The sequence below is a fragment of the Apostichopus japonicus genome, chromosome 1 (assembly GCF_037975245.1).
Source record: "Apostichopus japonicus isolate 1M-3 chromosome 1, ASM3797524v1, whole genome shotgun sequence".
In the NCBI taxonomy this organism is placed as follows: Eukaryota; Metazoa; Echinodermata; class Holothuroidea; order Aspidochirotida; family Stichopodidae; genus Apostichopus; species Apostichopus japonicus.
The window spans coordinates 480,290-494,607 of NC_092561.1; the positions used below are offsets into that span (position 1 = coordinate 480,290).

The 14,318-nt window shown below is 39.1% G+C and overlaps 1 protein-coding gene across 2 annotated transcripts in view; it reads left to right on the top strand.

The window, feature by feature from the left end:
- The first annotated feature begins 5,273 nt into the window (after positions 1-5,273).
- LOC139969552 (dynein axonemal heavy chain 1-like) overlaps positions 5,274-14,318 on the top strand; it is a 65,668-nt gene continuing 56,623 nt past the window's right edge. For both annotated transcript variants that reach the window (XM_071974674.1, XM_071974755.1), the window contains exons 1-10: positions 5,274-5,431; positions 6,007-6,182; positions 7,224-7,391; positions 7,856-8,240; positions 8,688-8,849; positions 9,919-10,171; positions 10,769-10,926; positions 12,274-12,488; positions 12,920-13,087; positions 13,761-13,891. In XM_071974674.1, coding sequence (XP_071830775.1) covers positions 6,015-6,182; positions 7,224-7,391; positions 7,856-8,240; positions 8,688-8,849; positions 9,919-10,171; positions 10,769-10,926; positions 12,274-12,488; positions 12,920-13,087; positions 13,761-13,891 — 1,808 coding nt within the window. In that variant the 5' untranslated portion in view covers positions 5,274-5,431; positions 6,007-6,014. The remainder of the gene's footprint in view (positions 5,432-6,006; positions 6,183-7,223; positions 7,392-7,855; positions 8,241-8,687; positions 8,850-9,918; positions 10,172-10,768; positions 10,927-12,273; positions 12,489-12,919; positions 13,088-13,760; positions 13,892-14,318) is intronic.

Below are 14,318 nucleotides of genomic sequence, written 5' to 3' on the forward strand. Positions count from 1 at the left end.
AAACTCTCTTTTACAGTAGTAATGTCGGCCAATCTTAGAACTTTATTTTAATTACCAGGAGATAATTTTTAAGCTATTCATTGCTATTTATTTTTCTTTCAGTAGGTGCCCGAAAAAATGGGAAAAAATTGGTTGCGGGGGGGGGGGTGGGGCTGCAGCCCCGCCTCCTACGGGACCTACCCCTATGTGTGTAGTGTTCGGTTTCGATAAACCTGATATCGGAAATATCTGCTATTTTTCATTTCCTTCAACCAAGTTTTATAATAGCCATAATAAGAGGTTTTAATATTTCTACACCAACAAATTAACTGTGTCTGAATTTTCGAAAATTTCCTGACCAACATTCTTCATCATACTTTCCTCTACTCGTGCAATTTGTACCTGTCTATTAGGGGTTGAAGGAGGTTTTTCCCTATTGGTTGTCCATAGATTGAATTTTGTGCAACATTATGGCTATGTTTTCAAGTGATTTTTATTCACGAGAAATCTGAATTTTCAAATTCTCAACAAATAATGGGCTTAAAACCTTGAAAAGTGGGGCTTTCGGATATTGTGGGCCGTGACGTAGAATCGCCTACAAAAGCAATGATCCATAGGACATGCAATCAGGTCGAACATGATGTGTGACTGGTGACAATCTTCAAAAAGGTTATGGATGGAATTTTTTTTTGGAAATACTTGGTTTTCAGGCAAAAGTGTACATTTGGTTGGTCATTTTCAAGCCCGAGAAGTGTCATTTCCGGTGATCTGGGGGGTATCAAAACCAGAAATTTTCTTGTACGCTCCGCGCCAACCGATGGTGGCGCTCCGCTTAGATAGTAATTCGCGCCCCCCGGGTTAGAAAATCCTGGATACGCGCCTGTAGAGGGTCCACAAATATTTGCTCACGATTCTCTGTAATGGATTAAGTTGTAGAATAAACTTAGAATCTCGGTCTGATTTCTCTGTTTATGGGGAAGATGCAACTATATCGTCATGGGGATGTGCTAAACCAACAACTTAGCAGGCTTTGTGTTTGCGTATCCTTGTATGACAGCTGAATATAGACAAAGGGATCAAACCATTTGACGGATGTAGGATTCCTAGAGGAGTGAGAGGGTGTTTGCTTGAGATGTTATAATTTTTCTATTATAATAGACAGTAAAATGAAGGTCTTCATGTCACTCGAAGTGTCATTATTGTTCGTAATGTATGTATTATATATGCTAGTGCGCAGTTGTGCTGAAAAGTAGGCCTATGTCCACTGAGTTGAGAACCTGCTTGTTATGTTTTATTAGCCTTAGTAACTGTTTATGGTTTTACATGGAAATAGCCTCAAGGTTTCGTAGAAATAAGTAACTAAAGATTTAAACAAACTTATTTTTGCTTCTGTTTGGAATGGTTGATATAAAGAACTTAAAAAAACAGCCCTGTTTTAGGTAAAATAGACGTCATATTTTCAGAGTAGGCCTATCATTTGTGATGAAGTACACCACCCCAGAATTGTTTTCTTTCTAAAACATTTTAATAACGAGATGCTGCAATTATTATTTCAGTTAGGCAAAAATGTAAAGGGTATTATCCGGCAGATATATAGTGCATTTAATTTCCATGAACAAAAGAAGACAGTTTCAACGTATATGCCCTTCACAAAGAAGAATATTTCCTATATTTGCTAGCGAAGCTGTATTATTTATAGGTGTGGGATATTAATATAATGCATGGTTAGTCATACGCTAATTGTAAAGAAATCCCAGCATGCATCACTTCATATATGATTCTGGAATGTAGTGAGACCAAATGAATCAGACGATACTCTACAGGTGTTACTGCTTGCTTTTCATGTTTTATGTAGCAGTTTGTCACCTCGCATCAGGGGTTTACAGCTTTGCATAGCCCCAGCTTAGTGCATTTAATTATTTTGAATTATGATAAGACATTGTGATAAGCAGCGCCCCGTTGTTTGGCTATAACTGGTTGTGCGTTGAACAGTTGTGCGCGCGAGAGGTGAAGTTTACATAAAATGGCGGGGAAACCTTTGAGTGACATAATGAGTGTGCTGAGACTGGGGATATAGGCTTGGTTAAAACAATGTGGGTGGGCCTTAACGTGCGTTCAGGATGGAGCTGGTAAAAATATACGCAAGTGTTAACCCTTATAATATATGAATATTTAGTGTGCTGAGGATGGAGCCACCCGGTTCATACGTTTTCGGCAAGCTTAGTAGCGATTAGAAACGTCTTTCAAACGTACGTATCTAGTGATGGAGCTATCGCTGTAACCGCTGATCTCACCTCGGGCATGTTTCCCCTGCAGCCTGCCGCCGCCCGAGCACTTGGCATATCCGTCACTTATAACCTTAATGTTGATTTTCGTAGCAAACAGACAGCTGCCGTGGCGCAGCGATTACTGCTCTGTACATGAAGAGCAAAGCGTGTTTTGGCTCTTGGGTTCGAACCCCAGTAAAGGCAGTTTGCTTTGCCGTTCGTTTACGGTCTCTTGCTTCCATTAGGAGCCTTCAACATTAGAAAACGAGCATTATTTCCCAACAGCTGCCGTGGCTTAAGCTGCCGGGAAGCAAGTACGTGTGATTTTTTCTTCAAAATTTAAATGTATTAACATACACAAACGCGCGTTTAACCTAATCATTCACTAAGTTAATCTAAGCTAAACATACTTCGGGATCGCCCATTTGAAGTCTAAATTGTGTAATTATCTTCCAAGCACTCCAAAGAAAAATCTACATTCAGGAAACCTATAGTCACAGCCCATGATCCGCCTACAGTCCGTACTTTAAGGTTCATGCCCAAACAAAATCATTCGGGGAGGGAATTGGGATTTGGGCCCACCTTTTAAATCATAAGCGCGTGACTCGTGCGTGGGTATAACGTTTCTTATATCTTAAAATTTGATGCAAAGTGACCATTACTACATTTCTACCTGTTGTGTTTAAGGAACGTAATGAACTTGGTGTGTTGAAACCAATGAGCTGTAGTTACTTGAAGAGTTCCCTCAGTTTTCAAACAGGATGACAGTAGATCTGTAGATACAATAAATGAGATAATACAAAACTTTTAATATGACACTCTTCCATGATGAAATTAAATCCCGATGTTCCCTATATTTATACTAGTAACACAAATTAATGGCTCATGCACATATTTGAACCTGAATACAAAGAGTCACACGGTAAAACGTGTCCAAACGCATTCAAAGCTGAAGACTCTTGTAGTAGAACTGTCCTCCTCGAAAAAACATAAAGATGACTTGATATTGGTTGGTCTTGTCTGAAAAAAATGTGGTTTGCATATGCAATAACCACACGCGGCACGGAGATTGACTTTCGTGATCACACCTCTACAGGGGCGTATCCAGGGGGGGCGCAACAGGCGCGCGCCCCCCCTATTGGCCGTCACCAAAAAAAAAAAAAAAAAGTTTAGCAAAAAAAAAAAAAAAAAAATTGATGACGACCTTTATGTGAGATGTCGGTGATCGCTCAACCCCCCCCCCCTCCCGTATGCTTTATTTTTTGTTTGCCAAAAAAGGGTTCTGGCGAAGTTCGGCGGCATAATAGTTTTAGAAACATAGATGGTAATTGTGTTTGTATTATCACTATAAACACTAAATGACATGCCAGCCATACTAAATTGTGCATTTTGTGTCCATATTTACTGGAAATGTTGCTTATTATTAAGGTCGAAAAATGGATCACATATGGCCATGGGCGGCGATCTTGGGTGGAGGGGGATATATCCCCCCATGAAAATGGGTGGAGGGGATGTAATGCACCATATCCCCCCCCCCACCAAATGCCAGGGATAAGAATATTTTCATGCCTACATTTATGCATCTTCGTTAAAATGTACTGCTCTTTTTTAGCTTCATTTCTCGCCTACCATAAACGCAGTGCGATCTTTTCAAATAAAGCGTCTTTATAAAGCAAAAAAAGTTGACTGTAGGCTTCATTGGCCCTATAACAACAAAATGTATTATTGCGCCCACGGTATTGATATAGTACATATATGCACCCTCATAGTATTCATATAGGCCCTATAGTAGGCCTACACACGTACATGTTCCCTCGAACAGCTGAGAATCTCATGTAACCAGGGTAATGCTTAATACACGTTTCACCTGGATGCCCTAGCAATCGGTACCTAGGAATGTAACTATGTGTAATTGTGTATTGCATGTGTATAGGCCTATAATAGCCTGCATGAGGCCATTTTCTTCATCGAATAATATAACAGAGCTCTCGAACATTCTAACGTTGCGCCTGAAACAAGATTGACAGGGGCAATTTTCCCAAAATAACACCCGAAATTTAAAAAAAAGTATTTTGGATCCTGATTATGAGATATTTCGGACATGACATCCCTATTTTAAAGTTGGGTATATGCCGCTTGGAAACCTCGGGAAGTGCCGTTTCCGGCCATCTAGAGGGTTTGTTAATCCCAAAATTTTCTTGTACGCTTCGCGCCAACCCATGGTGGCGCTACGCTTAGATAGTCAACAAGGTCATATCCCCCCCCCCCACTCGGAAGTACGGATCGCCGCCCATGCATATGACACCATTTTGCATTTCAGCCCTTCTTTGAAAGCAAAAATTGTACACCCCTCCCCTTAGACCCATCCCCCAGGACGGCGATCATTCATGCCTGGCGCCCCCCCTATTGGAAAATCCTGGATACGCCCCTGCCTCTATGCATATTGTTTTGGAAACATGCATTGGTTATTGAATAGTACCGGTAGCGACTCCAATTTGGAGTAGTAGCACCTTCCGTTTAGGGTAGTAGCGCCACTAGTTTACAGTAGCATCGCGCTTGTAGCACTAGTAGCACCGCCTATTTAGAGTAGTAGCGCCACCCTTTTACAGCAGCCTCGTCACTTAGGAGTAGTAGCACCTCCTGTTTAGGGTAGTAGCACCTCCTATTTAGGGTAGTAGCACCTCCTGCTTAGGGTAGAAGCACCCCCTGCTTAGGGTAGAAGCACCCCCTGTTTAGGGCAGTAGCACCTCCTGTTTAGGGTAGTAACGCCACCTGTGGTCCTTTTGGCGTTCCATACAACCCGTCCCCTTCCTGAATCTGCGACAGGAGCTAAACGGTAGCCAAAACTTAGGGCGCTGTATGGATAGAAATGTATACATTATATACAGTTGTGTAAAAGTAAGTTGGCCTGACGTTTCAATCCTAGCAGGATCTTCTTCAGAGGCTAAATGACAAGTAACAGTAACAGAAAGGACTAAAACACGAACAGAATACAGACAGGTTAATAAGCACGGTGAACACGATGAGATTTTGATTATAAACAGTTCTCTAAAGTAGAAGTGCGCCCTCGTTAAAATTACCTTGACTACGAAAATAAAGCGGACCAGTAGAGAGTGTTACGACTGCGAGAAGAAAACATATAATACCAGCAATTAACGAGACATGAAATTTCAAATGATTAACACGTGAGTTTTCTTTCGAAGGTATCAAAATGTAAATTGCAGTGAAGCTTGGTTCTTTAGTTCATGTAAGAGCTGGGACGGGTTGTTGTTTTTGATAACCGTTGAGTGTCCTATGGTATTGTCTATAGTATTGGTAGCCAGTATAGGCCTACAGTAGCACTGCAGTAGTATAGTACTGTAGGGTACATGATTGCAAATCATTATTAAGTAGCATGGTGTGCTCATACTATACTGTATGCATACTGGGTAGATGGGAAAGCCATTGCCAAGGCCTTATCCAGATTACCCTATTGTTTAATTATAAATATACCTACGTGCAACAAATTAGTATGCCAGACAATCCTGCCAATGTAGAGACAACTTGACAAAAAAACAAAACTTCACACCATGGTACTTGGTAGTGTATGCCCTATTATTTACTAATAATTATGCCCTGCTATTCACTATGATACCCCCCACCCCCTCCCCACCCTTTGCAACGCCCTAGACCCTTCTGCTATAACTTCCATGGGCTATAGTATCAAAGCATATTCGCTATATGTATATACATTGCATACATAATTTTTTGTCCAAAACAGATTATAAAATGAGCTCCAGAAATTCTTTGCAAAGCAGAGATGGAGGCCGCCCATTTTCTGCAAACCGTACGCAATTACCTCCAATACAGACAGCGAGCAAAGCCAGATATCCTGAAATCAAACAAAGAGGATTTTACTCTGATATTGTGACCAAAGATGCACAGAACCATTTGAATGTAAGTCCTATTGTATCAGTTTTAAAGCTGGATCATCTCAAAAAATATATATTTATAGATTGTGAAGAAATAAGAATCATTCCAAAGTTGAAGTTGTAGAAGCTCTTCTGTATCCACTGTAGTATTACAGTTAGGCTTAAATTTAAGGGTAAATCCTAGCAATGGATGACAATTTACATTGCTGTGGCTGAGTGGATAAAGGCGGTGGAATTTGAAGCAATGAGGCTTAGCAATCTGAAGGGTCCTGGTTCGATACCCTGCCAGGTCATAGTAAGGTGGGTTTTTCATCCAAGAGCAATCTGAGGTTTTCCCATCTGAAATGACTTTCTAAATTAAAAAGATTCCAAATTTGAGTTAAAATGTTTGAATTGGAAGCCACCCAACGAGTAAGTTGTAATCCATAAGCCTTTGCAGCCTGCAGGTTTCTCCCACATTTGTGGTTGCTTAAGCGTTGTAAAAAGTAACTGCTGATTATTATTTTTATTTTTATTATTATTATCATTTCAGTTGTTCAATTGCAATAATTTTGATTGGTTTTGCCCTCATATCTGAGTGGTAGGTGTTCTAATGTCATACAAAACTATGTCATTCAATTGATATATCTTATATATTCCTAATTCTCCTCTAATAACATTGCTGTGTTCCTTGTCAAGTATAATACTACTTACTCTTAATCTTAGATCCTGTAATCTCCTGTAAGAGGCCAAAGCAAATTGATCTTTAGTTGTTGAGCTAGGTTGTTTCGGGTCAGGGTATTCGGAATAAACAACCTCTTGAAATCAGCTTGGCTCCCAGTATCAGTGTCTTTAAAAAGATACTCAAAACCTTTTTAATGGTTAATTAAGGCTTTCAATAACACTTCTTAAATTTCCAAGATTATTTTTATATATACATTGATATAGTTTTGTGTGTGTGTGTGTTTGTTGTCATTTTGTGTTTACCTCAAACAACCTGATGGAAGGATACATGTACATTTTAAATTCATTGTTGTCGTCCTTTTTATGCTGTCATTATCATCAGTATTAAATTAATAACTTTCAGGGCATTCTGAATGGCGCGCAGACAGAACAAGATACACTCTGGAACATCGCTAAAGAGCAGCATACACCTTTAGCTGCAACATTCAAGGGACCTGAGAATGGAGAACAGCTTAGAGAATCACTGCAAGAGAAAGTCCATGGCCCTACCAGCGAAATACTCGCTAAATCTGTGAGTCCCTTTTGTGAAACCATTCTAATACCTGTCTAATCATTTTAATGGAGTCATCTGTATTGAAATTCATCACTTAACACATAGTAATGAAATTCTACCTGTACTTGGACCTGCCAACATGTCCATTTCCAAATTCTCACTTCCACAAAAATCAAGATATTAAAAAAACAAAAAAAAGAGAAGTATATATATATATATATAAAGCATTTCTGCATTTCAAATATTTCCAGAAAAAGGTAGGGGATTCTTCCCCACATTAGTATCTTGGGAAGAAACATATTCACAGCCCCATTTTCCCTGCTGTTCAGAGAGAGAGAGAGATCGGGGGGGGGGGGGTGGGGCTGACGTGTGGATTCGAGTCTGTGTTCTCATACTCATGCTGTTGTACTTTGTCCGGCAAGTCTGGTAGTGGGTCATATGAGAATATGGTGCACTCATATATGCTGTATTTCTTGTCACAGGATTTTCCCGAGAAGTCTTTCCTCCCCAAGGTACAACTACCTTTCTTTGTGCCGCCCGGCCACTGCCCACGTAAGATTGAAATCGAGAGGAGGAAGAGAGACTACCAGAGTCAGAACTTGGAGTCGTTACTCGAGTCGATGGATATAGCCACGAATGAACTCATGCCGAAACAAATTCAGGGTAACTTCCAGGTGAAATTGAGTAGTGCCAATACAGGTAATGATCCGGCGCCTTTCCCTCCCTTTCTTCCGTTGGAGGTCTTTACCGACATGGAGTTTGACTGTCGGACGCCTACAGAGTGGCTCGCCATGGGGGTACAAGGAGGAGAGAGGAAACCCATTCCAGCCAAGGCTCTTCTACCAGCATGGGATGCACCAGAGAAATGTGAGTGAATTTGTCAGTGTTTTACTTCCATGTTTATCTTCATTTTCTTTTTAGTAATGCGTATAAAAGTGTCTCTATTTGTGACAAAAGGAGTCCTGCGACACAAAAATGAGGGCCAAAAAAATTGGTTCGCGGGGTCAGTTTTGAGAAAGACTTTAAGGCTTTTGTTATTTTGCAAGATGAGCATGGACACTTGGTCTACAACACTCTCCTGGCATAGCGTAACCACAACACTGCTATCATCATTAACAGTTGTTTTGACACAAACCGTATCATCTACTTCCCTCTGCCCCGCCCTGGATTTCTCGTGAGCTGTTTGCCTAGCTGACCAAGAAATGAAGGTATATTATGCATCCCTTATAAATGTTACCGAAAACTTGATTAATCTCCAATGTTTCCCCATAAAGACATTTTGACACACTTTATCTGTTGTTCCTCTACTGCTAGTGGACCCCAAAGACCCAAGTCTCGAGTATGAATGGTTTGAAGTTGGTATGCTGGACTACGACACCGAAACACAGCAATATCTTGTCCAGAAAACAGATATGAACGGAAGGGTGTTGGATGAAGATGGTGAAGTTGTTGTTAACGGAGGATTTGCAGAGGATGGTAAGGAATGAAGTAGTATTAATACATTTTTATCTATGATTGAAAGATTTTTTTACCTTTTAGCTAACCCAAATTTTCCTTTGTTTTCTGCCATCTCAGTTTTCTCCTTTTAATATTTGATGCTTTAGTACATTGATGAAATTTGGTATTGCAAAAACTTTAAACCCCTGTAGAGGAATTTGGACAGTATCAAATCCGAAATCACACCAATATGATTTAAAAGTAAAGAAACCAAACATGTTAGGTTTGTCAATTTACATAGATGACATCGCAGCTGCTTTGTTCAAGCTCACTTTTGAGACAAAAATATGTAAGAATTAGATCAAAATTTCATATGGAAGCATTGTGGTCAATTGGTTAAGGCAGTGGACTGGCGATCTAAGGATTGCAGGTTTGAGTCCTGGCCAAATTATTACATTGTGTCCTTCAGCAAGGCACTTAATCTCCATTTGCCTCTCTCTTCATCCAGGTGTATAATGGCGACTTGCATGGTAACTTGTAAAAATACTGTGTGTGCCCGTTGTGGCTGCATGCACCCTGTGGGAATTCCCCCAGGGGACACGTAGCTGTGGTGCGCTGTAGTGCCCCAGGAGGCATTGATTGAATTGTGCACATTCTGGTGTTTGGGTGTGAAAGGTGACCAATGACCAGGGGTTAAGTGTTTTATAATCAATTGAGGGGGCTTCGGCCTTGAACAATACTGTAAACCTTTAAATTTTAATTTTGTTCCTCTTTTCTATGCCAAATCTAAATTTTACCTCTGAACTATTCCTTTAAGTAGTCTCACTAAATCAGTATTAGAAATCCTTAAGAGTGATTTATGATACCGGTGCTGTGGCCAAGTGGATAAAGGTGGTGGCATGTGAAGCAATAAGGCTTAGCAATCAGGAGGTTCCGGGTTCGTTTCCTGACCGGGTCATAGTAAGGTGGGTTTTTCATCCAAGAGCAATCCTTGCGGGTTTCTCCCACAGTTGTGGTGGTTTAGCGTCATAAAAATAACTGCTGATCATTAATCAACATCCTTTGTTTTTTTGTGTTTTTTTTGCTTTCTGATCTTGTAACACTGTAGGGTCAAGAGCCCTCCGTACCGACCAATACTGGGTGCCACGTGTTCGTCTCATGTTTGCCGCCGAAAATCCCACCGACTTTGCCAAAGCGGTGCATGACGCCTTCCACCTCAGGAAACAAACGGAGGCACTGCTCCGGTATAACCTCTACATTGACTACATGCCCATGGACGGAGTAGGAGAACTGGATCCCGAAACACTGAAAAGGATGGTCAAATGGGCCAAGGGGGCGCCCTCACTCAGCAAAAATAAAAGGTTTCATCAATCTTTATACCTTTACAAAACAATCTGTATTTTCTTTTACATTTTCCTGTTACTTGCTTCGTGGTGATCTATCCTTAAAACAGCCAAAAACCTGTTTTCATATATTGAGGTCAAACTGGACTTGTAGTGAATTGGTAGGTGAACGTGACTGCTAATATAAGTGAATGCCTGTACCTTAAAAGTGTTGTACAGCATTGACCAAATAATCTAAGAAAACTTGAGATATGGGAAAAAAAATAACTTGACAAAGTTTCTCTTTAAGATTTCTTTGACAATGGTAGTCTCCAATGACATTAATATTTATGCTGTGCGATATCATTTGCAGTAGTGGAAACAAAATTCTGGCATTACCTTTTATCACAGTATCAGTGCAAATAGCTTTGTGGATGTTTATTCTTATCTGACCTTTGACCTCAAATCATAATAAATTTTCATTACCTGAGATCACAAGAACACTATTTTTGAAGTTATTTTGATGAATACTATAAAGAATTGATTTATCAGACAGTATCCAGGTCAAACCTTTCTCATTTAATATTTCTTCTCTCTTTGAATTCATCTTCTATCTCTGTGTTCATGCTTTTGTAGCTTGGATGACTACATACACACTCTGGAGAAAGAGTTGAACATCGACTTCTGCAGAGCCATGAACCGGATAACCTTCGACAAGATTGTCGGTGGTAACCCTGACATGTACTCGTTCGTTACTTTACCCGAACCGGTCGTAGAGGTAGCACCTGAGACCGGTAAGTGGCAGCCCTCTATACCTAGCGATAAAGGTTTTGACATCTTTGAATAGTTTACACAATTGGTAACAGAGAAAGGCTGCAGCACCTGCGAAAATCCCCGACAGCAAGGCTGCATCGATATTAAACTATCAATTATCAGTATCAAAGTATCAAGGCTGAATCAGTATCAAACTATCAAGTTTCAAAGTATCAAGGCTGAATCAGTATCAAACTATCAAGTATCAAAGTAGCAAGACTGAATCAGTATCAAACTATCAAGTATCAGTATCAAAGAATCAAGGCTGAATCAGTATCAAACTATCAAGTATCAGTATCAAAGAATCAAGGCTGAATCAGTATCAAACTATCAAGTATCAAAGTAGCAAGGCTGAATCAGTATCAAACTATCAAGTATCAGTATCAAGTATCAAGGCTGAATTAGTATCAAACTATCAAGTATCGGTATCAAAGTATCAAGGCTGAATCAGTATCAAACTATCAAGTATCAAAGTAGCAAGACTGAATCAGTATCAAACTATCAAGTATCAGTATCAAGTTTCAAGGCTGAATCAGTATCAAACTATCAAGTATCCGTATCAAAGTATCAAGGCTGAATCAGTATCAAACTATCAAGTACCAAAGTATCAAGGCTGAATGAGTATCAAACTATCAAGTATCAGTATCAAAGTATCAAGGCTGAATCAGTGTCAAACTATCAAGTATCAAAGTATCAAGGCTGAATCAGTATCAAACTATCAAGTATCAAAGTAGCAAGGCTGAATCAGTATCAAACTATGGAGTATCAGTATCAAAGTATCAAGGCTGAATCAGTGTCAAACTATCAAGTATCAAAGTATCAAGGCTGAATCAGTAGCAAACTATCAGTATCAAAGTATCAAGGCTGAATCAGTATCAAACTATCAAGTCTCAAAGTATCAAGGCTGAATCAGTATCAAACTATCAAGTATCAGTATCAACTTAGTATCAATGCTGAATCAGTATCAAACAATGGGGATTATGTCTGCACACCAGCAGTGTGTTTTTTTTTTGTGAAACTGTGGAGCACAACAGGGTGTATCCTAAGCAATCTGGTTTGTATATGTAAAGTACACCAATGTATGCATGCACATTATGTAATAAGACCATGCAATGAATGCCGTTTTCTTTGATCGTGAATCAGTTTACAAATGCATGGCATTTTAAGCTTTCCAAGAATTTGACTTTCCCCAACAGCTAGGTGGAATCGATGCCAATCTATTTTGGAGATGCCGTTGTTGTGTTATTTTCCAGCTATTGATTACTATCATCAAAGTTCTTCTTGCATGAAATATTAATAACATATCTATCTTAATTTCCAATCACCAGGGTTTCATCCCGATGTGCCGTCCTATCCATTTGAAGAGCAGTACGATAATTTTGCGTTTAACTCATTGTTGACACGCGAGGAGGCTATTTTTGCGATGAACAAAGTGAGGGCGGAATGCAACAAAGTCTCTGCCATGTCTCTCTTTCATGTTCCGATGACAAAATACTTGAGATTGGAAGAGTTTGAACAAACTCAGAGCCAAGCAAGCTCACAGGTATGTCCAAAATAACCTGTCTTTTTAATAGAAAAGGAACTGGAGAAATAAAAGAAAATGGAGGGTCCAAATTTGTTTCCGTAGCCAGAAGTTCCATTCATCTCAGTTTTTTATCACTGCATTTCTTCAGAGAGAAGTGTACTTGAATATATTCACTTGAAGTGTTCAGTGTTAAATTGAACATATGTAGCTTTTCAAAGAAAAGATAAAAGCATTTGAAGGAAGTATCATCTTGATGGTAAAAAAGTGAAGGAATTCTTCATATTAATGAACTTTGGGTAACTCCCTATATAGCATAAATTAAGATTGGGTTTCACAAAACATTTATAAAATTGCAAACTTGGTCACTTCTGTCATGAGAATAAATCATTTGTTTATATCGCAAGTTCTGGACATGGTCTTTTTCATATTATTTTTATCTGTGTTCAAAGGTACAATTATTCCTGAAGGACAGTTGGATCGCTACTCTGAGAGCAGCCATTAGGACCAGTCTCAGAGATGTAGGTAAAGGCTGGTACAACCTACATGAGACTAACTGGGAAGTCTACCAAAGATCTAAGCTTAAAAGCTTCATGGAAATGGTTAAGTTTTGCATGCAGGTAGGTCAGCCATCTTCTCTTCACCGGGGGGGGGGGGTCGGGGGTTGTAAATTAGTTTTGAAAGTTTGATGATTAGCTGTGAATCAAATAAATCACTTTACCAACTTTTTTCACCTCAAGATTTATTATTGGCAAAATGGCTACTTTTCAACTACAAAGATTTTAGGTTTAATGTTGGAAAGGAAAACAAGATTGGGTGAAAAGCAAAGGCATGTGGCTGGAAGTGAACAATTGTAAACAAGATTTCCCTACAATAGGTTTATTTCGTTTAGAAGAATTTGGGATTTGAAACCCTTTTGTCTCGTCTGAGAGATGTCTTTTGTTATCTGTTCTACTGTGATTATTCTACAGAATAACTGGATTAAACTTGCAGCCAAGTTGTTCAATTATTACTGCCGATAGTCAGACTGCTGATTGTAAATTTTAATATAAATTTTGCAGTTGCATTTATTTTATTTTTTTGGAGGGGGGGTGCCAGGGGTGGTTATTAGATAAACACATTTAGTGCTCTTTCTGACGGTCTCTGTAATTTTCAGTTTGATCTCGGTGTTATTTTGGAGAGATTAGTATCCAAGTCTCTTGTGGTATTGATAACTGTTAACAGACCTTAGGGACAGCATGATTGTAAGACCTTATCTCGCATTTTTTAGTTAATTTACCGTTTTGTTTGCAGGATTCTTTGAGGTATCTGGTGCAGGATTCGTTAGTCAGTTTTACTCAGATGTTACTGGACGCTGCGTTCTCAGTACTGGAGCTGTCAGGGGAGATGGAATGGGGAATGAATCTCATTCACAGCCAGTTTAAGTAAGTTATCTCTTCAAATTCCACAAAAAAAAGCATTGAAAGTGTAGACTCGATTAAAACCTTGCTTGCAAATTCACATGTAAAAAATCTTGTAATTTAATTAATTTTCAGATACCAAAATCAAAATGAACATTTTAGGGGAGTTAGAAATATTTTGCTTGCTTAACCTCATCTTAAGTCAATATTTTATAATTTTTTTCAAGGCTAAACTTTGAACACATTAATAGAGATGTATAAAGCCCAAATTTATCATACCTTTGTTTACTTCTATGAAGCACCAAAATTTGCTAAAAAAGAAATATAAATCATCTTTACCTTTATACTGTTTCTTTACTAAACTGTATTGTTTATTCTTGTTTGCATTTTGACATATTAGCCAAATACATTCTTCATGTTTTGATGCATAGTTGTATCCCATCATTTGTAC